Source organism: Cherax quadricarinatus, chromosome 77 (genome assembly GCF_038502225.1).
Source record: "Cherax quadricarinatus isolate ZL_2023a chromosome 77, ASM3850222v1, whole genome shotgun sequence".
Lineage (NCBI taxonomy): Eukaryota > Metazoa > Arthropoda > Malacostraca > Decapoda > Parastacidae > Cherax > Cherax quadricarinatus.
The window spans coordinates 7,141,440-7,168,613 of record NC_091368.1 but is presented as its reverse complement, the minus strand read 5'-3'; the positions used below and the strand labels follow the sequence as shown (position 1 = coordinate 7,168,613).

General features: G+C 37.8%; 1 protein-coding gene across 2 annotated transcripts; it reads left to right on the top strand.

The window, feature by feature from the left end:
* The first annotated feature begins 8,224 nt into the window (after positions 1-8,224).
* wrm1 (wurmchen 1) lies at positions 8,225-14,281 on the top strand. 2 transcript variants are annotated; one of them, XM_070101463.1, is made up of 3 exons: positions 8,225-8,317; positions 10,434-10,594; positions 11,962-14,281. In XM_070101463.1, exons 2-3 carry the CDS (start codon positions 10,460-10,462, stop codon positions 12,088-12,090), a joined length of 264 nt encoding a protein of 87 aa, XP_069957564.1. In that variant the 5' UTR covers positions 8,225-8,317; positions 10,434-10,459; the 3' UTR covers positions 12,091-14,281. The 2 variants fall into 2 exon arrangements, with proteins under 2 accessions (XP_069957564.1, XP_069957565.1); XM_070101464.1 differs by lacking the exon at positions 8,225-8,317 and adding an exon at positions 8,368-8,475 and having other exon boundaries at positions 11,962-12,236.
* Positions 14,282-27,174: the final 12,893 nt, after the last annotated feature.

The window sequence follows — 27,174 nt, the reverse complement described above, 5'->3', positions numbered from 1 at the left end:
CAACAGATGGGAACATAAAATGTCTGGGCTGAATGGTACTGCCCTTGATACTGGCCATGTAGTCATAAACTGTAAGGCTGGAGGTGATGTCCTGGTAGTCAGTAAATGTGGGGCTGATAGTGCTGTCCTGGGAGACAGTAATGGTGAAGCTGGAGGTGCTGTCCTGGGAGACAGTAATGGTGAAGCTGGAGGTGCTGTCCTGGGAGACAGTAATGGTGAAGCTGGAGGTGCTGTCCTGGGAGACAGTAATGGTGAAGCTGGAGGTGCTGTCCTGGGAGACAGAAATGGTGAAGCTGGAGATACTGTCCTGGGAGACAGAAATGGTGAAGCTGGAGGTGCTGTCCTGGGAGACAGAAATGGTGAAGCTGGAGATACTGTCCTGGGAGACAGTAATGGTGAAGCTGGAGGTGCTGTCCTGGGAGACAGAAATGGTGAAGCTGGAGATACTGTCCTGGGAGACAGAAATGGTGAAGCTGGAGATATTGTCCAGGGAGTCGGGAATTATACGCAGGAAGGAATACATATAAATGACCTCATAGGGGACAGGAGCCATAGTAGGGAAACAAGTGTAGTCAAAGATAAGATAAAACCAATATTGCAAACTAGAAATACCGCAGGAAATAGCAAACAAGAGGACTCCAATAGCAATAGTGAGGATAAATTACCAAAAACAACTGGTGGGAGCTCCATTGTTGGTGCTAGGGAGGATAGAAGTAAGACAGGGAAACATGCACCAACAGGGAATACAGTCACAGAAACCCAAGGCAAGCGGAAACCAAGACTGTGCACATACTATGCACTTGGTATCTGCTGGCATGGGAAATCTGGAAAAACAGATGGGACATGCAACTATGACCACCCTAGAAAATGCCATGCCCATATGAAAACAGGAAAATGCAAACTCCCTTCCTGTAAGCTTTTTCACCCTGAAATGTGTACCTCTTCAGTACAGGAAAGACTGTGCTATAACTTAAATTGCCAGGCATACCATCTAAAGGGGACAAAAAGATACAAAACATCCAGGCCAGGGGAAAACCTGGGTAGCCACAGCCACTCAAGAGGGAGAGGTTTTTTAGTGCCAGGAAGGAAAAAAAAACTGGCAGGAAATGGCAGAAATCGTACACCAAATCCAGTCATTCCTGGAGTGGAACCACAGTCGATGGCCTCCACTCCAAACCAACAGATACAGATACTAATGCCGGAAAAAAAATCCCCCCCCAGTACCAACAATACCACCAGTCCGATAACATTCTTCTTTGCAAATATACAGGGTCTAAAGCCAGCTACAAACAACAAAATACCTTTCATCCGTGGACTGCTTGCAGAGGCAAAGGCAATGTTCGCGGCTTTCACTGAGACCCACATAAAGGATCACTTGGACAACGAAGTATGGATCCCAGGTTACAACCTATACAGATGTGACAGAGTGAACAGGCAAAAGGGGGGGGTTGGCCTGTACATTGCAGAGTCACTTGTTTGCACAGAACTGCTTAATGCCTCAAATGACGTAGTGGAAGTTTTAGCAGTAAAGGTCGAGAACCAAAACCTAGTCATTGTGGTAGTCTACAAGCCTCCGGATGCAACATCCCAGCAATTCCAGGAACAGCTGTTAAAAATTGACCACTGTCTGGAAAATCTTCCAGCTCCTGCACCCAACATCTTGCTCCTGGGGGATTTCAACTTAAGGCACCTAAAATGGAGGAATATAGCAAATAATATTGTTGCAGAAATAACACCAGGAGGCAGCTCTGATGAAAACTCACACTCACACGAGCTTTTAAATCTCTGCACAAAATTCAATTTAAACCAGCAAATAATAGAGCCTACAAGACTGGAGAATACACTAGACCTCATCTTCACTAACAATGATGATCTGATAAGAAATGTCACCATATCAAAAACAATATACTCAGATCACAACATAATTGAGGTTCAGACATGTATGCATGGAGCCCCAGACCGACAAAATGAGACTAGTCATGAGGGAGCATTCACCAAATTCAACTTCAATAACAAAAACATAAAGTGGGACCAAGTAAACCAAGTCCTAACCGATATAAGCTGGGAAGATATACTAAGCAACACAGACCCAAACTTATGCCTAGAACAGATTAACTCGGTGGCACTCGATGTATGCACAAGGCTTATTCCTCTAAGAAAAAGGAGGAGTAGATGTAAAATAGAAAGAGACAGGCGCTCCCTTTACAGGCGACGGAAAAGAATAACAGAGCGGCTAAAAGAGGTCAATATATCTGAAATGCGCAGGGAGACACTGGTCAGAGAAATAGCAAGCATCGAACTTAAGCTAAAAGAATCCTTTAGGAGTCAGGAATCGCGGGAAGAACTAAAAGCCATAAATGAAATCGAAAGAAACCCAAAGTATTTCTTCTCCTATGCCAAATCAAAATCGAGAACAACGTCCAGTATTGGGCCCCTACTTAAACAAGATGGGTCCTACACAGATGACAGCAAGGAAATGAGTGAGCTACTCAAGTCCCAATATGACTCAGTTTTTAGCAAGCCGCTAACCAGACTGAGAGTCGAAGACCAAAATGAATTTTTTATGAGAGAGCCACAAAATTTGACTAACACAAGCCTATCCGATGTTATCCTGACGCCAAATGACTTCGAACAGGCGATAAATGACATGCCCATGCACTCTGCCCCAGGGCCAGACTCATGGAACTCTGTGTTCATCAAGAACTGCAAGAAGCCCCTATCACGAGCCTTTTCCATCCTATGGAGAGGGAGCATGGACACGGGGGTCGTCCCTCAGTTACTAAAAACAACAGACATAGCCCCACTCCACAAAGGGGGCAGTAAAGCAACAGCAAAGAACTACAGACCAATAGCACTAACATCCCATATCATAAAAATCTTTGAAAGGGTCCTAAGAAGCAAGATCACCACCCATCTAGAAACCCATCAGTTACACAACCCAGGGCAACATGGGTTTAGAACAGGTCGCTCCTGTCTGTCTCAACTACTGGATCACTACGACAAGGTCCTAAATGCACTAGAAGACAAAAAGAATGCAGATGTAATATATACAGACTTTGCAAAAGCCTTCGACAAGTGTGACCATGGCGTAATAGCGCACAAAATGCGCGCTAAAGGAATAACAGGAAAAGTCGGTCGATGGATCTATAATTTCCTCACTAACAGAACACAGAGAGTAGTCGTCAACAGAGTAAAGTCCGAGGCAGCTACGGTGAAAAGCTCTGTCCCACAAGGCACAGTACTAGCTCCCATCTTGTTCCTCATCCTCATATCCGACATAGACAAGGATGTCAGCCACAGCACCGTGTCTTCCTTTGCAGATGACACCCGAATCTGCATGACAGTGTCTTCCATTGCAGACACTGCAAGGCTCCAGGCGGACATCAACCAAATCTTTCAGTGGGCTGCAGAAAACAATATGAAGTTCAACGATGAGAAATTTCAATTACTCAGATATGGTAAACATGAGGAAATTAAATCTTCATCAGAGTACAAAACAAATTCTGGCCACAAAATAGAGCGAAACACCAACGTCAAAGACCTAGGAGTGATTATGTCGGAGGATCTCACCTTCAAGGACCATAACATTGTATCAATCGCATCTGCTAGAAAAATGACAGGATGGATAATGAGAACCTTCAAAACTAGGGAGGCCAAGCCCATGATGACACTCTTCAGGTCACTTGTTCTATCTAGGCTGGAATATTGCTGCACTCTAACAGCACCTTTCAAGGCAGGTGAAATTGCCGACCTAGAAAATGTACAGAGAACTTTCACGGCGCGCATAACGGAGATAAAACACCTCAATTACTGGGAGCGCTTGAGGTTTCTAAACCTGTATTCCCTGGAACGCAGGAGGGAGAGATACATGATTATATACACCTGGAAAATCCTAGAGGGACTAGTACCAAACTTGCACACGAAAATCACTCACTACGAAAGCAAAAGACTTGGCAGACGATGCACCATCCCCCCAATGAAAAGCAGGGGTGTCACTAGCACGTTAAGAGACCATACAATAAGTGTCAGGGGCCCGAGACTGTTCAACTGCCTCCCAGCACACATAAGGGGGATTACCAACAGACCCCTGGCAGTCTTCAAGCTGGCACTGGACAAGCACCTAAAGACAGTTCCTGATCAGCCGGGCTGTGGCTCGTACGTTGGTTTGCGTGCAGCCAGCAGCAACAGCCTGGTTGATCAGGCGCTGATCCACCAGGAGGCCTGGTCACAGACCGGGCCGCGGGGGCGTTGACCCCCGAAACTCTCTCCAGGTAAACTCCAGGTAAACTCACCATTACTGTCTCCCAGGACAGCACCTCCAGCTTCCCCATTACTGTCTCCCAGGACAGCACTATCAGCCCCCCATTTACTGACTACCAGGACATCATCTCCAGCCTTACAGTTTCTGACTACATGGCCAGTATCAAGGGCAGTACCATTCAGCCCGGACTTTTTATGTTCCCATCTGTTGTAGAAAGCTTCCAGGTTTTCTATGAAAGCAGCTTTGATGTTGACCTCTTTTAATACCCTTGTGATTTTAGTCCACAGATTTATCTCATTTGGGCATACCCAAAAACACTTCCCTGTTTTAATACTGCTTGTAGCTAGTTCTTGGATATCTGCACAAGGGGCGTGACACCAATTTCCACAGAAATGACAATTTATGCATGTGGAAGCCCGTTTGTTTGACTGACCACAGACTACACACAGCTTCATAATGATTTGAATGGTTGATTTACTGCAATTTTACTAGCAACCTCTTGAATATTCTATTAATAACCTGCTAGGTGGTGCACAACGAAACCGTTTGAAACCAGTCCAGGGTTCGGACCAGTCCAGGGTTCGGACCAGTCAAGGGTTCGGACCAGTCAAGGGTTCGGACCAGTCAAGGGTTCGGACCAGTCTATCTGATCTGATCAGTGGGTCACTTATTTAAACCATACTGGTCGGTGATTTGAGCTAACACATGAAGGATCTACTGGAAATTATCTACCCGAGTAATATGTGATTTGATTGATACAAAAGTATAACTTGCGTGTTGAAGAGCCGGTGACTGCTGGCACTCCTACAATGACGAACGGTCGAGCCTCCACCTTTGTTTATCAATCGCTGTATCTAGCTTCTCTATTTTTTTTTTCCGTGTCCACCACAATAAATGCTATATTATCACTATAGTTGACTGGTGCAAATTTTGGAGGAAGGGCGCTTTTTCTGTAGTAATAATTGCTTCTCGTTGTGTATATTGCGACCGCTGGTAACTACAGGTTATATGAAATTCACAGTAACGTCTGGTATTTCAAGAAAAAGAAACTAATGAAAGTCACTCCACTCCACTAAGTACCATTATAATACTGGTTAGTTGCTACTACAACACTGTATTCTGCTATTCACTGGTATCACTAGATTATATGCGAGTACACTAGCAGGCCAGGAAGATTATTAAAAACAGCTGACCTGTGGTAAGTTTCTGGCGACTTCTGGCACCTGCCTCTATAGGCTTATCACTTCATTTACAAATTCACCTGTTTTCAAATGACACTTTAGCCTTTATCATCAATATACTAGGGAGCCACTGTAGTATACACTATACACTATGTATACTCAATGCTTTCAGGGAGACTTTCTTTCCTCTGACACAAAGTTCAAGACACACTACAGTCTTACAAGACACACTACAGTCTTACAAGACACACTGCAGCCTTACAAGACGCACTACAGTCTTAATAGACACACTACAGTCTTACAAGACACACTACAGTCTTACAAGACACACTACAGTCTTACAAGACACACTACAGTCTTACAAGACACACTACAGTCTTACAAGACACACTACAGTCTTACAAGACACACTACAGTCTTACAAGACACACTACATTCTTACAAGGCACACTACAGTCTTACAAGACACACTACAGTCTTACAAGACACACTACAGTCTTACAAGACACACTACAGTCTTACAAGACACACTACAGTCTTACAAGACACACTACAGTCTTACAAGACACACTACAGTCTTGCAAGACACACTACAGTCTTGCAAGACACACTACAGACTTAATAGACACACTATAGTCTTACAAGACACACTACAGTCTTACAAGACACACTACAGTCTTACAAGACACACTACAGTCTTGCAAGACACACTACAGTCTTACAAGACACACTACAGTCTTACAAGACACACTTCAGTCTTACAAGACACACTGTAGTCTTACAAGACACACTACAGTCTTACAAGACACACTGTAGTCTTACAAGGCACACTACTGTCTTACAAGACACACTACAGTCTTACAAGACACACTACAGTCTTACAAGACACACTACAGTCTTACAAGAGTCCTTGATGTTGGTGAGGGGCTCTTGATTTAGGGAATTGGATCTGTGCTCCAGTTCCCCGAATTAAGCCTGAATGCCTTCCACATCCCCCCCCCAGGCGCTGTATAATCCTCCGGGTTTAGCGCTTCCCCCTTGATTATAATAATAATAATCTGTAACTTGCTCAGCTATCAAAACTTTGGAGTCCAGTCCCTGGACCAATTATGTACCTCTGTAATCTTTTGACTACCGCCCACAGGATGGGTATGGGGTGCATAATAAACATATTAAACAACTAACAAGACACACTACAGTCTTACAAGACACACTACAGTCTTACAAGACACACTACAGTCTTACAAGACACACTACAGTCTTACAAGGCTCACTGCAGTCTTACAAGACACACTACAGTCTTACAAGACACACTACAGTCTTACAAGACACACTACAGTCTTAATAGACACACTACAGTCTTACAAGACACACTACAGTCTTACAAGACACACTACAGCCTTACAAGACACACTACAGTCTTAATAGACACACTACAGTCTTACAAGACACACTACAGTCTTACAAGACACACTACAGTCTTACAAGACACACTACAGTCTTACAAGACATACTACAGTCTTACAAGACACACTTCAGTCTTACAAGACACACTACAGTCTTACAAGACACACTACAGTCTTGCAAGACACACTACAGTCTTACTAGACAAACTACAGTCTTACAAGACACACTGCAGCCTTACAAGATGCACTACAGTCTTAATAGACACACTACAGTCTTACAAGACACACTGTAGTCTTACAAGACACACTACAGTCTTACAAGACACACTACAGTCTTACAAGACACACTATAGTCTTACAAGACACACTACAGTCTTACAAGACACACTGCAGTCTTGCAAGACACACTACAGTCTTACAAGACACACTTCAGTCTTACAAGACACACTGTAGTCTTACAAGACACACTACAGTCTTACAAGACACACTGTAGTCTTACAAGACACACTACAGTCTTACAAGACACACTACAGTCTTACAAGACACACTGTAGTCTTACAAGACACACTACAGTCTTACAAGACACACTACAGTCTTACAAGACACACTACAGTCTTACAAGACACACTACAGTCTTACAAGACACACTACAGTCTTACAAGACACACTACAGTCTTACAAGACACACTACAGTCTTACAAGACACACTACAGTCTTACAAGACACACTACAGTCTTACAAGACACACTACAGTCTTACAAGACACACTACAGTCTTATAAGACACACTACAGTCTTACAAGACACACTGTAGTCTTACAAGACACACTTCAGTCTTACAAGACACACTACAGTCTTACAAGACACACTACAGTCTTACAAGACACACTACAGTCTTACAAGACACACTGTAGTCTTACAAGACACACTACAGTCTTACAAGACACACTACAGTCTTACAAGACACACTACAGTCTTACAAGACACACTACAGTCTTACAAGACACACTACAGTCTTACAAGACACACTACAGTCTTACAAGACACACTACAGTCTTACAAGACACACTGTAGTCTTACAAGACACACTACAGTCTTACAAGACACACTACAGTCTTACAAGACACACTATAGCCTTACAAGACACACTACAGTCTTACAAGACACACTACAGTCTTACAAGACACACTACAGTCTTACAAGACACACTGTAGTCTTACAAGACACACTGTAGTCTTACAAGACACACTACAGTAGTTAGGTTTTTATTTAAGTAAGTTTAGCACTATTTGTCCCGAACTAGTGTAGTGCTTCTCGCGAATAAAATGAAAGTTACAATATTTTATTAACTTTTATTTTTAATAAAAACCAAACTGGGTTTAGTGAGATGTGGCACACCAGCGTCAGTCATGTAGCGGACACGTGGCAACACTGCCTCACCTGCGTCACTCCTGACAACTTTTAAAACCGGTGACTATTTTCATCATTTTTGTCATTATCTTGTTAAAATAGCACAATTTTGGTTTCTCTAAGTATATGTGGATGACCAGAGAACATGTAGAGAGGCAGAAAGTTAACATTAATGTTGATTTGATCGAGAAAATAAGTAAAACAAGAGTGGTGGCCAGGTGAGGTTTGTTTGGGGTGGGGCTCACCTGTCTCCTTGATGGGTTTTAATTAATTGTTTTTTTCCGAGGTTAATACTTATTCTGTATTTTATGAAGGGCTTTTGATCCAGGGAATTTGAGTTATGCTTCATTTCCTTGGATCAAACTCGATTAATCCTCCCACTCAGTAGGCACATTATGGCACCTACGGGTTTAGCACTTTCCCGTAAGTTTGTTCAGGTACAGTTACACAATATTTGGATAATTACATTTGTTTTACATAATATATGTTTAAATTACTCAGGATAACCACTCCAAAATAGTGAGTTAGTTCCATTGTTCTTAAGACTTGAGCAGTTTATTTCCACATTATAGATCACTTGTATAAAATTGAATGACATTACAAGATGTAAAGTCCCTTAAACCTAACTTTGCTTAAATCTAACTTATGTCTGGAAGTAAGTTCGAAATCAAAGTCAAAATCATTACGTGTAATGAAATCTCCTCAAGGAAGGTTCCTTGATGTTGGTGAGGGGCTCTTGATCTACGGAACTGGACCCCTCAAGGAAGGTTCCTTGATGTTGGTGAGGGGCTCTTGATTTAGGGAATTGGATCTGAGCTCCAGTTCCCCGAATTAAGCCTGAATGCCTTCCACATCCACCCCCCCAGGCGCTGTATAATCCTCCGGGTTTAGCGCTTCCCCCTTGATTATAATAATAATAATAAATACGGAACTGGATCTGTGCTCCAGCTCCATGAATTAACCCTGAATGCCTTCCATTCCCCCCCCCCCCAGGTGCTGTATAATCCTACGGGTTTAGTGCATCCCCCTTGATTATTGTAATAATAATTAGGTACAGGTACATGTAAGTACAATTATACATAGAAATAAATGGTATAAAATACCGACACAATGGAAATATAAACACATATGCAGTATAATGTGATCCTTTATTGACTACGTTTCGCCCTCACAGTGGGCTTTTTCAAGTCACAAACAGAACTGTTTATGACTTGAAAAAGCCCACTGTGAGGGCGAAACGTAGTCAGTAAAGGATCACATTATACTGCATATGTGTTTATATTTCCACAATTATACATAGTTGAATATGTGTAAATTACCCTCCAAGATAACCCAAAAATAATCAGTGACTTGTATCAGTTGTAAGACAGTGGTGATTTTTACAGTGAAAGATCCAGATTCTTGTATAATCCTACGGGTTTAGCGCTTCCCCCTTGATTATAATAATAATAATAATAATAATAATATACAGTAATAAGAATATAGTTTACATGTAATAAAACATTGTCAGGCACAAAAAAAAAATAATATGCAATGCATTTCAGACAAACTAGTCCTAATGGGGTTAAAGACCCCAGTGGAAATAAGTCACTTTGACTTTTTTTTGGGTTATGCTAGGTAATTTATACTGTGTGTGATAATTATACTTGTGTACCTGTACCTAAATGTATTTCCTCACATAATAGGGAATATTTGGAATCCTCTGGCAGAAAGTTTCAAATTTTTGGATCATTTATGCATATTGAGTTGTTTTTTGCTCAGGTTGTCATACACAAGTAAGCTTCCCTTTTATTACAAGTACAGTTGTACCTTGAGTTACAAACGTAGTTCGTTCCAGAAGGCTGTTCAAGTGCCGATACCGAACGAATTTGTTCCCATGAGGAATAATGTAAATTAGATTAGTCCGTTTCAGACTCCCCCCCCACTTACAAAAGCACTTACAAAAATACACTTACATAATTGAGTTGGGAGCTGTTCGAAACTCGGGGTACCACTGTACTTCTAAACCATGAATTATTATATAAATACAGTTACATAACATTACCTATTTTTTTTATTATATTTTATAGTATAACCCTAAAAAGGTAGTGACTTGTTTCCATTTAAACTAGATGCTGTATGATGAATATTCTAGCTTAAAAGCACATTAACACTTTTTCACTAACTTTATTTTCAGTTTTTTTTACATTATGGTTCGTTACCATGCCTGTGTTCAACGTGTCTGCCTCACTTGCTGAATTCAACCAAAGGTACGGGGTCAAGCCAGAGTTCAACGACTACACGCCCTTTTATGTTACAATCACCATTTGCACAATTGTTGGTGTGATATTGATTTTGGTGAGTATTGTGTAAATTATTAGTATTTTCCATTAAAGGACATAAGTGTAAATTTTCTTCTAAGTATTTTGTGTATTGATACTTGTATTGTTGAATTACATCTAGACAGATACCTTGCTGAATACACAACTTGCATTTTCACAACAAGAGAGGTTTTTAAAAGTATTTTACTGCTGTATATTTAAAAAATTTGTTTAAACCTTACTCATGCTAGTAGTAGTTTACTAGTAGTAGTTTTTACTAGTAGTAGTTTTTACTAATAGTAGTTTTTACTAGTACAGTAGTTACTGTATAGTATTACTTAGCACTTAGTGGTCTGGGAGGAGTTGGTGACAGTTTAGAGATAGCTGCACAGATCACAGAACGGGTGGGGCTCAAATCCATGGCACACAAGTCTTCAAACTTGCTGGCCAGTGTAGCCTGCAAATTTTAGGACTCGCCTGCCATGGGTTCAATCCCCACCCATTCTGTGATTTGTTTTGGAGTCGTGTTATTATAATTTTGAGAGTGATCATATTGTGGGGAAGTGCTACAAAGGCTTAAATTTCATTACTCTTATTTTAATATTCAGGTCACTTTCACATGTTGAAAGTAATGAGGCAGTTTGATATCACCAGTTAAAAAAGAAGATAAAAGGGAGTATGATCTGAGACTGGGCTGTATGTGTGGTAAATCCTGGAACTGTTAGTAAATAATGGATGCCTTCAAGGTAGATGTGGTTGTTAGTTATGGAGTATAAATAAACTGAAATTTCTCACTCATGAATTTAACATTATTAGGAGGGAGGAATCAGACATGGTAACTGCTAACCTATGGGTGTGAGGTGAACTTTTTACCCCCTTTGCCATTGACTTTTGAGAGAACTCCAGCAAAAATGTATACAGAGTGTTATGATTGTGATAAGACTCCACTGTTGCCCCAGACTGTTTACCCTACATTCCTGCCAGTACAAATTGAAATTCTTACTCATGTAATTTCAGTTTGTATCAACAAGTAAGCTTTTCTCATATTAAGAGTAATAAAATTCTTTGAGATTTTTCTGTGGAGTTACATTGATAGAGGTTGATGATAAGGTAAATTGATGGAGCATGTGTAATGTGAGAGGTTCTTGAAGGAAGATTCTATGTCTCTTTAAGGAATTGGAGCTTTCTTCCTTTTCTTGGATTAAACCTGATCAAGTTATATTCCCCAAGTAGATGTGACCAGTAGGTTTAGCCCTTCCATGTAATAATACATATCTTTAAAGAGATCTTGATATGTTGTTACTGGCATATGTAATGTAAAACAGGGAGTATGGAATAGCCTACAAGTAAATAAGATTATATTAATAGGTAAATACTATGGCTTAACACACTTACTTTTGACAGGTAAACTGGATATGCAGTTGCTGCCACGAACATTCTAAATACTGGAGTGACCCTGATACTGGTAATCGCTTTGCATCCCTTATCTTTATTCGCAAGACAAAACAGCGACCAATGGATGCTATCTATTAACTTTCTCTTTTGTGTTTTAGAGATCGTTGTGGAAGTATTTATTAGTTACCATTTCAAAAACTAGCAGTTTATCAGATATTTTCTCATACTTTAATACTGTGTTATACTGTTTCTCATTGGTATAGAATTAAGTTTAAATTTTATATAGCGGTTATGAATTGACATTGTCACATACAGAAATGGCTGTTCATGCTGCTTGGCCTCCACTGGCATGCTTGGCAATGTTTGTGATGATTGTGGCTTTTATAATTATAAAGTATGGCGACGTTCTCTGCCTTGCACGATCAGTACCTAAACCTCAGTACTTTGAAAGAGACGATGCATCCTCAGAAAACACCATGTCCTGCATGTATGATGAGAAGGACAGTGTTAGAGAACATATAGATGTTATAGAGATTCCTGAGATACGTCATGAACCAGACAAAGAGAAGAAATATGAGTACTCGGTTTAACTGGCAGCGTAGAGGAGGACATTTTGGTTTAAAATTTCAGGTGGTTGGTGTTTTAAAACAATTGTACAAAATGTAAAGAGGAGCAATAATCTTTATTTTTAGCCATCTGTTGTACCATGCAAAGTACATGTACTTAATAAAATAGTGTCAGTGTAAGTGTTTACATCAGAGATGTAATTGAAACCAAGACCAAACATACTAAGGTGAGGATTGAGACAAATATATTTTTGAGACTAACCATATAAACTAAATTTGTGTTGGAAGAGCAAAAACAATAACATCTGTTTATTTCTCGAATGCCATTTTTCTTTTACTGAATAAAAATCACAAAACCTTAGTGTATGTTTAGTTGGCATTAGAATATTTTTGTTTGATAAAGGTGTGATAAATTCTTATTTGCTGGGAAAGGAAATGTGGCTTATTTTTACCAGTGTTGACATTGATGACAGGTAGTGGTAGGTCTAGGTGATGGTGGTGGTAGCTGATACTGCATGCCATGCTTGTACAGGTAGTAGTACAGGGCCACATCACTCCTCTCCACACATTAGCATATCAGCAAATAACAGCAACTGTTGGTACACTTTAGTAAGGAAATGTGGCCTTTGTGTTGGCAGGTGGTAGCAGGTACTCTGTCATGTGTTTGTACAAGTTAATTTGTACTCTACTCTAATTTGTATATACTTTGAATGCTGCTATGCTGTATAAAAGTGTGTGAGTTATGAAGGACAGAAAAGGGATATGTAATAATTATGGAAATAATATACTTTTACATATTCTTACAAACAGTCGGCGTGCTAACTTATATAAACACCAAGACTAAGATCCAGCATGTTGAGGCTGTGATCATAACTGACATAAGACTATCAGTGACATCAAAATTGCAAGATGTGACTGTGAGGTTCCATCTCTGGTATATGCACATCTCTGTTACTTAACCGTTGGACTGCCTTGTGAGACTGCCTGACCAAGAGGTAGAGCTCTCTCTTTTCCCCTCCATCTCGTGTAGATAATTACATATGTATAAACACACTACTCATTAAGAGCTTTCATAGTGGCAATGCAAGAAGGTGAACCAAAAGGAGGTAGCAAGTGCTGCAGCTAAAAAAAAAAAAAAAAAATTAAACATGGAAAATGTGGCACCATGAGCATAGCTCTGTTGTGAGATATTACAAAAATATATACTATACAATATTGCTGTGTTCTGGCAATACAAGAATTAAACCCCATGGGTGAAAATCATGCTGCTTTTCTTCTGTGGCAAATGACATAAATAAGATGACTTTGTTGCTCAAAAGGTATAACTATGAGTTTTGTCAGGATATACCACAGGGGCCTAAATATAACTATTGATTACATAATCTGTTATATGCTTATATAAGAAATTTGTTACACATTGAAAAAAACTAGTGCTTATTTGATTTCATAATCCTCCTAGCAGAAATCTCCAGTCAAATCCTAGTTCTTGGAAAATGAGCACTGACCTTAATGCTTGTACTTACTTAAGTTATAATTTTTTTTCTACTAAATCCCCCCCAATCAATATTTTGATGGTAATTTAAATCAGATATCTCATACTATTTGGACTAATTATTAATCTCGGGGTTTGTTCCCCTTGAAGGCAAAAATGGAGTTGCTGCGACCTGATTAAAACATCTTTGACCAAATATTATGCAGCTCTTGTGTAATGATCTTTGGTAGGCTGGTTAGAGAGTGACTGAGGATTTGAAGGATTGAGGATTGGAAGTAGTAGTTTTGGAGCTTTTGTATTTGACATATCTTTTTTTATAATGCTAGAATTTTTTTATTTTTCTGGTAACATGTCAAAAAATATTGTAGGTTGTCATTGTGATCGAACATGGTGTGCAATAGAATAACCTTGTGTTATATTCTTAAATTCGCATGATTCATTTTCATTGTTTCTCCATTTTTAAAGTAGCCAACCTCGCTTCTAACATATGATAATGATAACTTTTAAGAGATGCATTAAAATTACAATAGCAGGTTGTGTATATATTGGTTATACGTAACTGCTTCACTTTCACTGAAGTTGAAAATTATTACCTTGTATTGCACCTTCTGCTTCATCTATCACTAAATCATGATTATTCAAGTTTGCATCAGAAAGTTTTTTTTTTTTTTTCAACCTTTGATCTGTTATACTAGTATTTGATGCAGCTGACTGTATTCATTCAACTCATCATATCTTATATACATTAGTTACATTTTCTTTATATAACATGTTAACCACTATAAATTTTATATATAATCCTTCATAGAGATCCAATTGTTTTTTCCTTGAATTATTATTTCTTGCTCTAAGTTTTTCATTTTTTTTTTTAACACCGCCACCTCCCACCAAGGTAGGGTGGCTTGAAAAAAGAAAAACTTTACCATTACTCATTCAGTCACTGTTTTGCCAGAAGTATGCTAACGTAATAGCTCAGACGGTCCTCTGAACTGCCACATCCCCCACCCCTACTTAAGAGTACAGGCACTGTACTTCCACCACCAGGATTCATGTTTGGGTAACAAAGTTTTCCTGAATTCCTTCACACTCAGCTGTACATGTCAAGCCATGTTAAATGTAGTTTTTAACTTTCTTGGGCTCTAGTACTTAACCAATTTTTGTCTCAGGCAAACCAATTTTTGTCTCAGGCAAGGTAAACTGCCACGAATACTTGGGGTTTGACTTGACTTTGCCTCCTTAAAGATAAAGTAGCACCACCACTGAGTTGTACTCCTTCAGACATTCAATTTCAGACAGCTTTGTACAGTCACAAGCTCATTAGTTAGGATTTAATCACTGTACAAGGCTACTCTATATTATTTCTTTCTCATTTTTAGTTTAATAAGAGAGCTTATCTTGTGTGTGTAAACTTTTTTAATTAAGCAATAAGGAAAATATTTCTTGTGCTGATGTAGGAAGAAATAATAATGCACAAAAATTGCAATATTTCCGTCCATGTTAAAGTTGTGAATGTAGGTTCCTTTAGATAAGTGTTACATAGGTCTGTGAACCAAGTTGATAGAAATCTCTATTAATCATGATTATACACTTTACTGCAGCTTTAATATAAGTTACCATAATAGTTGCATGCTCTGTACTTAATTTTGGAATGCCACTTAATGATTTAATAATTTTTCATTGCAAAACCATGTAGCAGATGCAACAACTGTAAGAGTGGTGTTAATCTTAACTAATTTAGCAGTGTAAACAGTATAAGGTGGAGGTTGCAGTGTCAGGCAGCTAAAATAGGTTAGTTCCTGCAATAAAATTGTTTTAAGGTGCAGCATATTGTAATGCATGCAGTTATTTTGTACTTTTATTATGTAATATTAGATCACATATTACTTTTGCTGTAACATGTAGTTTTAATAAAGTACTTAATACTTTAAATGTAGAGGTATTACAGGTTACTACCTTGTATAAATTTGTAATACATGTACTTCAGAAATTTCTTATATTCTCAAACTGCCTGATCCCTGATCCAAATTCATTTGTTTTGTGTTAAACCATATTGGGTATAATTAGTTGTAATATGTTTGTAGCACAAGTGTTTTAGAAATTTGCTGTATAACTAGTACATTATAATCTCGTATTTGGAATTCTGTCAGTTGGCATACTTCTGAATTTGGAATTTAAAATTTGAAGTAGATCAGTTAGCAAAAATTTCAGAGCTCAATTTACATTTTTGAAGAGACCAGCCATTTTTCAAAATTTAAGAGAGCACTTTCTAAGGTATTTTATTCAGAATGCTCTTAGCACTGCAGATTTTTCAAAATAAAGAAAATTGTGTTTTTTTTATTTTGTTTTTAAATGTTTACGTTTTTTAATACGCCAGAATACTTTAAAAAAATAATGTACGATGTTAAAAAAAATTCTGAATTTTTTACCAATTATGAGAAAGTTGCATTTGTGAAAATAGGAATTTTCTAATATTAAAATGTATACGTACAGCCTTTCCTTACTGAACGACGGAGTTCCGTTCCTAGGACCATGTCATTAAATGAATTCATCGCTAAGTGAGGAGTATATGTACTATAATGGTAATGAGTTTGTGTCAACCATCTTTAATATTGTTTTAATGTCACCTTTGCACCATATATAACATTTCTGGTATATTTTTAAATGTTTATACAATAGTGTTCTGTATATTGAAATAAACAGAATAGAGGAAATTGGCTCTAATATACATTATTTAGGTATGAATACTGGTCAGAGAGCCTGTCATAAGTCTGAGGCATCGGTAAACGAGTACGTCGCTAAATGAGAAGAGGCTGTACTTGTATACATTTTGAATACTATATAGTATTGAAAAGGTGAAGGCCATATTGTATTCATAATAATGCCTGAGAAACCATGTAGCTTATCAAGTAGTTTATGTAGTATGTAATTTACATTTTTTACTTTTCATATTTTGTTTATTATAGTTTTGTTTTTATTGAAATACATTTGTCTTGGTGGCTTGATTAATCTTATTTCTTATAGTAGAATTAAGGAAATAGAACATATATGGGATGAGCTTAAACTAGTACAGGTTGGCCATCACTTACCCGACAATCAGTATTCTTGTTCCATCAGTAATCCAGCACTAATTTCGGCTGGCATAATTTCAAATTTCCGGGGTCACCACACCAACCAGCCAATGCTATTTGGTGGCGCTACTTGCTGCATAAGTTATTCCAATTTCTTTTTCTCCATTTATTGTTGTAACCTGCTCACTTTTAGCCCTAGCCGTGGTTCCAATGAATAAAAGAAATGCTTCTCGTTGTGTAAAGCACAAACACCATACAGTGTCTATAAAAGATATGGCTTTGAAGCCACTGTCAGTCCCGTAGTATGACGCCATGAGCTCAGCTCACTCACTTAAGCTGTGACCGGTAAATTTAGACCTACACATGAAAGAATAGGTCTGTGTGGTAAATGTGCATATATATATAAACAGAATCCTGCAGCACGCAGTGCATAATGAGAAGAAACGGCGACTATGCTTTTGATGTAAAACAGCGACTTTTGGGGTGTATTTTCGTATGGTCATTTTCTCATTTTTTTGTGTCATTTGATAGAATGGAAGATATATTACAGAAATGTATATAATTTTGATTGATTTCTTGCCAGAAAGTAACCTTAAAATTGAGCTCCAAATAGCAGAAATGTTTGATTTTTGCCGATGTTCAAGAGTAAACAAATGATGTCACCATCCAGTACGTGTCCAACTGGCTGGTCTAATAGTCACAAATGGGTTGACATTATTTATACAATTATTACAATAATGCAGTAGTCTGCATAACAGTAAATCTTCTGTTTTTTGTGTGAATAAAAATTAAAATTGGGAAGCAAGTGTAATATAAGAGGGGCCTGGAGATGTGACTAATGAACAGAGAAAATGTTATTTTAGTGCCAGGAATGTCTGCGTTGTTTATTCTGGACCCTATTTTGAAATTGGCATCTCTTGAAATTTGTGTGAAATTGGCCAGATAACCAAATCCTGGCCACTTTATTGGGAAGTTGAAATAAGTAAACGGGCAGTTTTTTGCACTCGCTCGACAGAATAGAAGGAATACTAGTGAAATAGCTATGAGTTTGGTAGACTGGAGCAGTGGAATGGGTCAAAATAGGGCCTAAAGTGGGTGAAATCGCTGCTGTGTAAATATCGCTGCTGTCTTAAGTGTATTCTAACCTAACCACTCTGTAATCTGGCAAAAATCACTAATCTGGCTCCTTGCAGGTCCCAGTGATGCTGGATTAGTGATGGTCAACCTGTATTGCAGTTATTCATTTGAGATCATGAGATTTTTGTAATTTTATCCTTTGTACATTTTGATAGTCACATCTAAAAAGCTACAGTAATAAGTGTGTTGGGTTTGGTGTACTCAGAGCTTATGTCCATCCTTCTTTTAGCATACAGTACTAGAGTTCTGGAACCAAGTTGTTTTTTTTTTTTTTTTTTTTTTTTTTTGTTTTTTTTTTTTTTTAGCTGTTTAAATTCTTAAATTTATGAATGTTGTCTTACATAATCGACCTGATTCACCAGACAGTTACAATGTCCAGTGGCTTTAATAGAGTCAGGAAACCCCTGATAAATAGAATCTCAGTGACCATTTTCTCTTACAGTATAAAAGGCAGAGAGAAATATTTTTACCTTGAATGTACAGTACTGTATATTTTTGTATTTTGGCAATATATGTCATTAAAGTTTAATATAATATGTTGTATTAATTCTTTGAACCTTTCAAGGGTTCCATGAGGTAAAGGCTCTTGATCTGAAGAACCAGATCTTCAGTTTCTCAAAATCTGACTGCCTCAACCTATCCCTCTTTTGATCTTATAAATGGAATATTTCTCTTTGTAAAGTTCAGTTTTTGAAAGGAAACAGAGCTTACTGCCCAATCGTGGTATTGTGTTCCTTTTAAAGGAAATTGAACCACCTTAAAATGTGAGATGGCCCACCCGTGGGACGTAAGGCAGCCATTCAGTGGGTCCTCTGATGGTGGAAGTACAGCGGAACCCCGGTTTTTGTCTAATCCGTTCCGGAAGATTGGCCGAAAGCCAATTTGTACGAAAACTGAAGTAATATTTCCCATGAGAAATAATGTAAATCCAATTAATTCGTTCCAGACACCCAAAAATATTAAAAAAAAAAAAAACATTTTATAGAGAATATAGTTTTACATACAGAAAACAATGAGAAATAAATATAAATGACAAATGAAATGGATAAATGAACATTTAACATCACTTTTACCTTTATTGAAGACTTGTTGGCATATGGAAGATGGCAAGGAGGGGGAGGGAGGAGAGGTTATTGTTTGGAAGGGGAATCCCCCTCCATAAGGACTTAAGGTATCAAAGCCCTATCTGTGGTTACTCCCCTTCTTTGTCTTTTACTGGCACTAGGACCAGCTTGAGTCACTGGACCCTTGTCCCACAAAAAAATCTGTCCAGAGAGGCCTGCCTAAAATGGGACACTGCATTGTCACTGAACGTGTTGCTGATGCAGCTTGCAACAGCTTTGTTAGGGTGATATTTCTCCACAAAACTTTACACCTCACTCCATTTTGCACAAATGTCCTTTAATCGCTGAAGAAGGCACATTCTCCCCTCTCTCGTCGTCGTCCTCTGAAGCAGTTTCCTCAACTAAGGCCTGTTGCTGTTCCAGATGAAGATCTTGCAGCTCTTCAGTGGTTAGCTCTTCCCTGTGGTTGTCCACCAGCTCTTCCACATCCTGGCCACTCACCTCCAACCCCATGGACTTCCCCAAAGACACAGTAGATTCCACAACGGGTGTAGGGTCATCAGGGTCAGCCTCAAACCCTTCAAAATCCTTCTGGACACAGTTTTTTCCAAGAAGAGTTAATCGTCCTGGAAGTCACTGCCTGCCAAGTCTTATCTATAAGGCTTATGCAATTGAGGATATTGAAGTGATTCCTCCAGAACTCTCTTCAGGTCAATTCAGTGTCTGAGGTCACTTAAAAGCACCTTTGAAACATTGCTTTGGTGTAGAGTTTTTTGAAGTTTGAAATGAGCTGCTGGTCCATGGTGGCTTATTTAGCAGTCACAAGCACAAAAAAACAATGTTTTGGATGAACGCGCGGAGTAATGCTCCCCGAACGAGTAACAAAGGCAGACTGAGTCACAAACGTGTGAGCGGCTGCGCCCCGCGGGCAGGTAGACACGTCTGGTATGGACGATTTCCGAGCGGATGTACGAAAACGGGGAAAATTTTGCCAAAAAGTGGTCGAAAACTGAATTGTATGATAACCAGACCGAACAAAAACCGGGCTTCCACTGTACTATTGAGGATCCAGGATTGGCTGCTGAAGGTGCATGACTCCTGGCAAGTTTCCCAGTTCGTCCTCTGCCAATATTAGCTGAAACACCTTTGTTCAGTTGGTGATCTTATCTAAGCAGATACCTTTGCTTATCCTTGATCAGGTAATTCTGGAAGTGCCACTGGTGCAAAGCACCAGGTATAGTAGGTAGTGGTTTCTGGGGACAGTGGCACTACCAGACACCTCTGCAGTAACTTTGCACCAAGAGGAATTTGTTGCTACTTTACCCCCCACTGTACATATATGCTAGAAGAAAGTCACTATTGAATCCTCAGTAATAGCAACACGAATCTTCACCCCCACATAGACACAGACTTTGCTGGAAGCCAGGAACTGGCTTTCAGCATGGTCCCAGTGCCCATTCCTTAGGTCCTTAGGTACTGTACCTACTATTCCTCAGGCACTGTACTTCCCATTCTTCAGGCACTGTACTTCCCATTCTTCAGGCACTGTACTTCCCATTCTTTAGGCACTGTATTTAATATTCAATATGCACTGTACCTAATACTCAATATGCACTGTACTATAAATCAGGCACTGTATCTGCTAATCAGGCCATACCACGGACGGGGATAGAAACCCGCGATCAGAGAGTTCAAAACTCCAGACCGTCGCGGGCTCTATCCCGGTCCGTGGTATGGTTTGTTTGCAATCGTGTCATTACGATTTCGTGAGTCCTGCTAATCAGGCACTGTACCTGCTATTCATCAGGCACTGTACCTGCTATTCATCAGGCACTGTACCTATTCATCAGGCACTACCTGCTGTTCTTCAGGCACTTTCTGCTATTCATCAGGCACTGTACCTGCTATTCTTTATGCAATGTACCTATTCATCAGGCACCATACCTATTCAGGCACTGTACCTGTTATTCATCAAGCACTGTACCTACTATTCTTCAGGCACTGTACCTGCTATTCATCAGGCACTGTACCTATTCTTCAGGCATTGTACCTACTATACCTCAGGCACTGTACCTGCTATTCATCAAGCACTGTTCCTATTATTATTCAGGCACTGTACCTGATATTCATCAGGCACTACCTGCTGTTCATCAGGCACTGTACCTATTCTTCAGGCATTGTACCTACTATACCTCAGGCACTGTACCTATTCTTCAGGCACCGTACCTATTCTTCAGGCACTGTACCTGTTTTTCAGGCACTATACCTACTGTTCTTCAGGCACTGTACATACTGTTCTTCAGGCACTGTGTTACCTATTCCAAATAATATACTAAAGAAACTACAGGTAATTTAACTTATCAAAACTAACAAAATAAATTTGGCATATATTTATTTAACATAACTTAGATATATAATACAAAGTGACGCAATTACACAGTTAACGTCGATACAGTGACACAATGGAGCAGAAATGTAAAGCAATCACCTTATATACAAATATACAGAAATGCGTTCACTTCCTATTTAATATGAAATTAAACATTTATTTATTCTAAATTTTATCTTAACTGTAGGTAAGGTTTACAGTGTGGGGGATAAATTCGCTTCAGATTGCATCATTTACCTCAGTTTTCAACCAGGATAATGGTTAAAATGCATAAATTTGTGATTTTTTTTTTCTCCCAGGGATGTAGGGACAAAGATGTTAGATTTTAAAGTGTGTGTGAACAGGGTATGCAAAAAAGTGCAGATCAGATTAACAGTTGTGCTTTAGTTAAGCTATAAAAAGTTGTTTACATCTTTCCAAGTTATATTTTGCGAATAGCTTGACTGAACAAGTTTGTCAAATAAGATTAACTCTACTTTCAGCAGGAAATAAAACTTTACGTTCCTTTGTATTGCTCGCTTTCAAGAATTGACATTTTATAGCTCGATATAAAAATTTTAAGGATGAATGGATAGGAAATAGGGGGATTTATAACAATACTACAGTATAGCCCTATTGGCCTTCATTGGTATGTTGCTTCAATATTACATATAGAAAGGCTCTGCGTGCATTCGATTGAGCTTAAGTTTCTACATAATTTAAAAAGAAGTACATAGCTAAACAAATAGTGATATCTGAAGAAGTATGAAAAATGTGACCAGCACAAAGAATTAGTAACCTATATAAATACAAAGAAAGAAATAAAGCATTTGTGTACCTCAAAGGATTTAAAGTTTAGATATAAATTATATCAGTGACATCAAATTGCTTACACAAAATTTGAGTAATTATACTAAAATATACATGGTGCATAGAACATGGTTAGATTGTGCTTTATATAGGCATTATTATTGCTAAAACACTATTTTTTTTATCTAGTAAGTTCTAATGAAAACATACACTGCATTATTATGAATGAAACCTTGTACAAAGGTAACTATGTTTAAAAATGGCTAGAAAAATACCTAATCTACCTGGAGACACAATATTGGTAAGTGAGCATGTATAAATGCCCCTGAAATATTTTGCCACAATCTTTGACTTTTCTTTGTAATCTGGCCATTTTCTGTCCTTCAAATCAAGAAGCGAGTTAAGTAATTAACTTGGGACACACCAAAACTACATTGTTGTACACCAATAACCCGTCCTTGTCCTCTCATATATATATATATATATATATATATATATATATATATATATATATATATATATATATATATATATATATATATATATATATATATATATATACTTGCTCCCTTACCTGTGTGTGTTTGTGTGTGACTTGTAAATGGTCCAAGTTGGACTGAAGCACTGTCATAAGTTACTCCTATGTGCAGGTTATTTGTGTAATATTGTTGTTTGGAAATGACTTACAACCACTCGTACTATATTATAAAATGGAAGTGTGCTTCCATATTCCTGAAATGTAACATCCTTCATCATCATTTCCACTTTGTGTAATATAATTCCTATGAGGCAGATATTTAGTATCTAAAATTACCATAAATTTCCAGCCATAAGTCTATAGGAATACATTCAGTAAGGAAAAGAAGTAAGTTTCTACATAACTTCCATTAGTCAAAGGACATACTTGATCTATATACAAATATTACATATTTTGAATTTGCTGTTGATGCTGATAGGATCTTTTCAGTTTTGTTTAATTATGGATCTTTAGATTTCCTTAGCGTGGGTTTAGCACTTGGTTTTGATTTTAATAATAATTATAGATTTCCTTAAATATAGTTATGGTACTACATCCTCTAAATATGCTTTGGTTATTTTTTAAGATTCTTTTAATGTTGTTTGAATCACCAGTCTGACACTCGTACACAAACACCAGCATCACACTGGTTAATAGCTCTGCCTGTCAGTGTTCCTTCCTGTTGGACACTGTGGATCACTTCATACTCATGTCTCCTGTTCCATTCTACTTGGGCTTTCCTCCTCAGGTCCTTAGCTCCTTATGGTGTGCTTTGCCTGTCACTCCCTATCCTCCTGAAGAGTGCCACAACATCCTAGCCTTTTATGGTGCATTGTTTTATCAATGATTTTGTCACTTGGGTTCATATAGCTTTGGAGTTAGCCTTCAACCCAAGAGCATTAATGAATCATCATACCAGAGTACATATTTCCAATTTTTCATAAATTACTATACACAGTTTTACACACAATTTTGGATTAAAAAGGTAGACCTGTGGCTGGAAATATACTGCAAGTTTTTCAAATTAATATTGTTATACAGTGAATCAGTTTCAAGTTAGCAAGAATTAGATTCTAACTTATTGTCTGACTAACAATATTTGTCTGATCATGTCCCTAAAGTTAATATATTTAACTCGCCTATAAAGTAATGATAAGAAGTTTGCTCCTCAAAAGAAGATTGTGACACAGTTTGAAATTTAATACAAAAATAAATTTTAATTAAAAAAAAAAATCATTAATTGTGAATTTCAAAGCATTATTTTTCTCATGTCCAAGCATTTTTGAGCAACGGCACAATGACAACTTAAGTAACAGGGAAAGTAAGTACATATTGCAATCTCTTTAAATTAATGTTTGTGTATGTGTAATTACTTGTTTGTATGTGATTACCTATTTGTATATGTATACACTATTTTTTTATTTATAATATACACTAAATTAGGCATGAACTGACCTCATACAGCATAAGCAAGGAGGAATGGGTAAAGTTGGGGTCCAAGATAATACGAATGTTGTATACCACCAATACTGTATACTTTTGAATGTTAGATCAAATTTCCTTAAAGAATAGAACAAGACAATTGTGCATATTATAATTTATATCAGTGAATAATACACTGTTGTTAGATCCTTTCCTGTTTGTCAAAACACAAACACAAAAGTTGCAGTTGAAAAAGACACAAGCAGCAACTGGACTTGACAAGGTCTGCCACAAAGGCAAAACAATATTCATTTTGCTGCTCTTGTGTTTGTTAGCTATGAGAATTAAGTTTGTGTAGATTATTAAGACAAGTGTGAGAATGCACACTGATTTTACTCAAAAAAATTGACTTTGTTTCAGCTTCGTACATTTATAATGAGTGTTAAGTTGGATGTTCTGATCACCCAGTTTGTCACCAGAAAGGGAGTCGTCCACTGCTTAACCTAACATGACTCAAAAATGAGGTAAGTTATATATGTATTACTGTACTTAAAATAACCAAGAATTTTTGTGGCAGGGTGGACCTATTTTTTCAGATGTTTTGAACGTGACCCTATGTGTAAAATATATGCTGTATCATATTTTTACAGCACAAATTAATGAAACACTGCTGTTTTCAGTAATACATCTTATAACACTATGCAATACATTACAGAATACTGTTCTTTCTAGGGAAGGAAGGGAATCTTTGATTCTAGTGTAGGGCTCTTGATTCAAGACAGTGCTTAATGATCCTTATAGGTTTAGCCCTTTTCATGAACATATAGCAATCTTATACCAAAGCATTAAAATTACTTTCCTCTTCCCTTGCATCAAATCCCTTCTGGTTTAGCATTTCCCAACAAATATATAATAGTAATTGGTGTCAGTGTTGAATGATGATGAAAGTATTTTCTTTTTGGGGATTTTCTTTTTTTTTGGGTCACCCTGCCTCGGTGGGAGACGGCCGACTTGTTGAAAAAAAAAAAATTGGTGTCAGCATTATAATTTTTTTTTTTTAACACTGGCTGTCTCTATTGAGGTAGGACGACCTGACAAAGAAAACACTTACTGTCACTGTCTTGCCAGAAGTGCACTAACATTATTGTTCGCATGACCCTCTAAACTGAACATTCCCACACCTCCATCAGAGTGTAGGCACTGTACTTCCCACCTCCAAGACTCAACTGCAACTAACCAGTTTTCCCTGAACTCCTTTATAAATAGTAATTTGAACACAAGCCCTAAGCTTTATAAACTAGGTATCTGTCTCTTAATAAATTTTGGGGAAGTACAGTAGTATAAGATTGTGGTCATTACCTGCCTCATATCAGATTTTCCTCTGTGCTAACCAAGAAGTTCAGGTCATGTGTAATCAAGTGTATACATGTGCTGTATATTTTTTCCACAATGTACTACTGAACATTCTTCTTATGTAAATATTATGCTTTTTAGGCAGAGCCTGTTATCCTGGCTTTAAAAACATTAATTACTTTGCCAAATAAGCAGAGTGTAAATTAATTGGTGTCATTATTGCAAAAATCAGTTTGTAGGTCACAAATTGAATGTTTTATTGAAGTTATATAATACAGCAGAATGTCATATATTGCATGGGTTACATTCCTGAAAACCTGGTTTTTAACATGAAATAGCAATATGTAGACTGAAAAATATGGGTGTACTATGGTTATGTTCTTGACACCTTCAAAAAAAAAAAAGACTTTTTTTTTTATTTTATTATTCATCAAAAATAATAGTTTTTCATTGTAGTTGGTACTTGCTGATCTGGATATGAGTGGAGAGGATTGATGTGGCTCTGTACAATACCTGTACAAACAAATAGCAAGCAGTATTGCCACTGCCCGCCATCAACATTGGTAAAAAATAAGCCATATTTCCATGGCAAACTGTACCAAACATATAGGAATGTACCACACCTCTACCAAACAAACATATACTAAGCAACAAATGCATTTGAGAAAGTAATAACCAAGAAAAATGCAGTAATGCTGTAATAAAATGGTGTGGAGGTGGTTGCTTATTAAAGATTATGACTCCTTGAGCTGCTAAGAGCTTGGCTTCCAGTGGTGTGGAGGATTATATTGATCAATATGCCATAAGCTGTGCTGGCTATATAAACCCAAAACACACAAGTTTTTCATGACTGTTCTGCAGTAATGGACCTGTGCTCCAGTTCCCTGAATTAAGCCTGAATGCCTCCCATCCCTTCCCCCCTCCCCAGTGCTGTATAATCCCTACTGGTTTAGTGCTCCCCATGATGATAATGTTCTGCAGTAAAGGTCATATCTTTAGTATACAACTTTCATGTTAAAAACTTTTTCACTATCAATTCCCATTTTATTTAATAACTTTATGGTGCAATTTGACTGATAACTTTTGGGTACAATGTTTTGAGTTTGAACCCTGTATGAGTTATATATGAGATTCTACTGTACGAACAAAATTTAGAGATTAACCTGAATTTTGTTAATTTTAGCAAAGTGAGATAAGCTTGCTAAGTTAGCTTCAGTGAAAAATTAAAAGAAACTTTGTATCCTCATTAACTCTCAAAAAATATTTTGATGCATTACAGAAATGTTATGAAAATATCTTAAGGAAATTCAGCTTATCTGACAGACTCTACCTTAAAATATAAATGTGCTAGAGATGTTTGTGCATTTTCAGTATTATGACCAGCATGTATGTATGCATACATGCATGTATATATGTATGTATGTA

Excerpts from the sequence above, each read along its gene's own strand:
- wrm1 (XM_070101463.1), top strand. The coding sequence starts at position 10,460 with ATGCCTGTGTTCAACGTGTCTGCCTCACTTGCTGAATTCAACCAAAGG. Across the intron at positions 10,595-11,961 it reads TTGGTGTGATATTGATTTTG|GTAAACTGGATATGCAGTTG; the intron begins GTGAGTATTGTG and ends TACTTTTGACAG.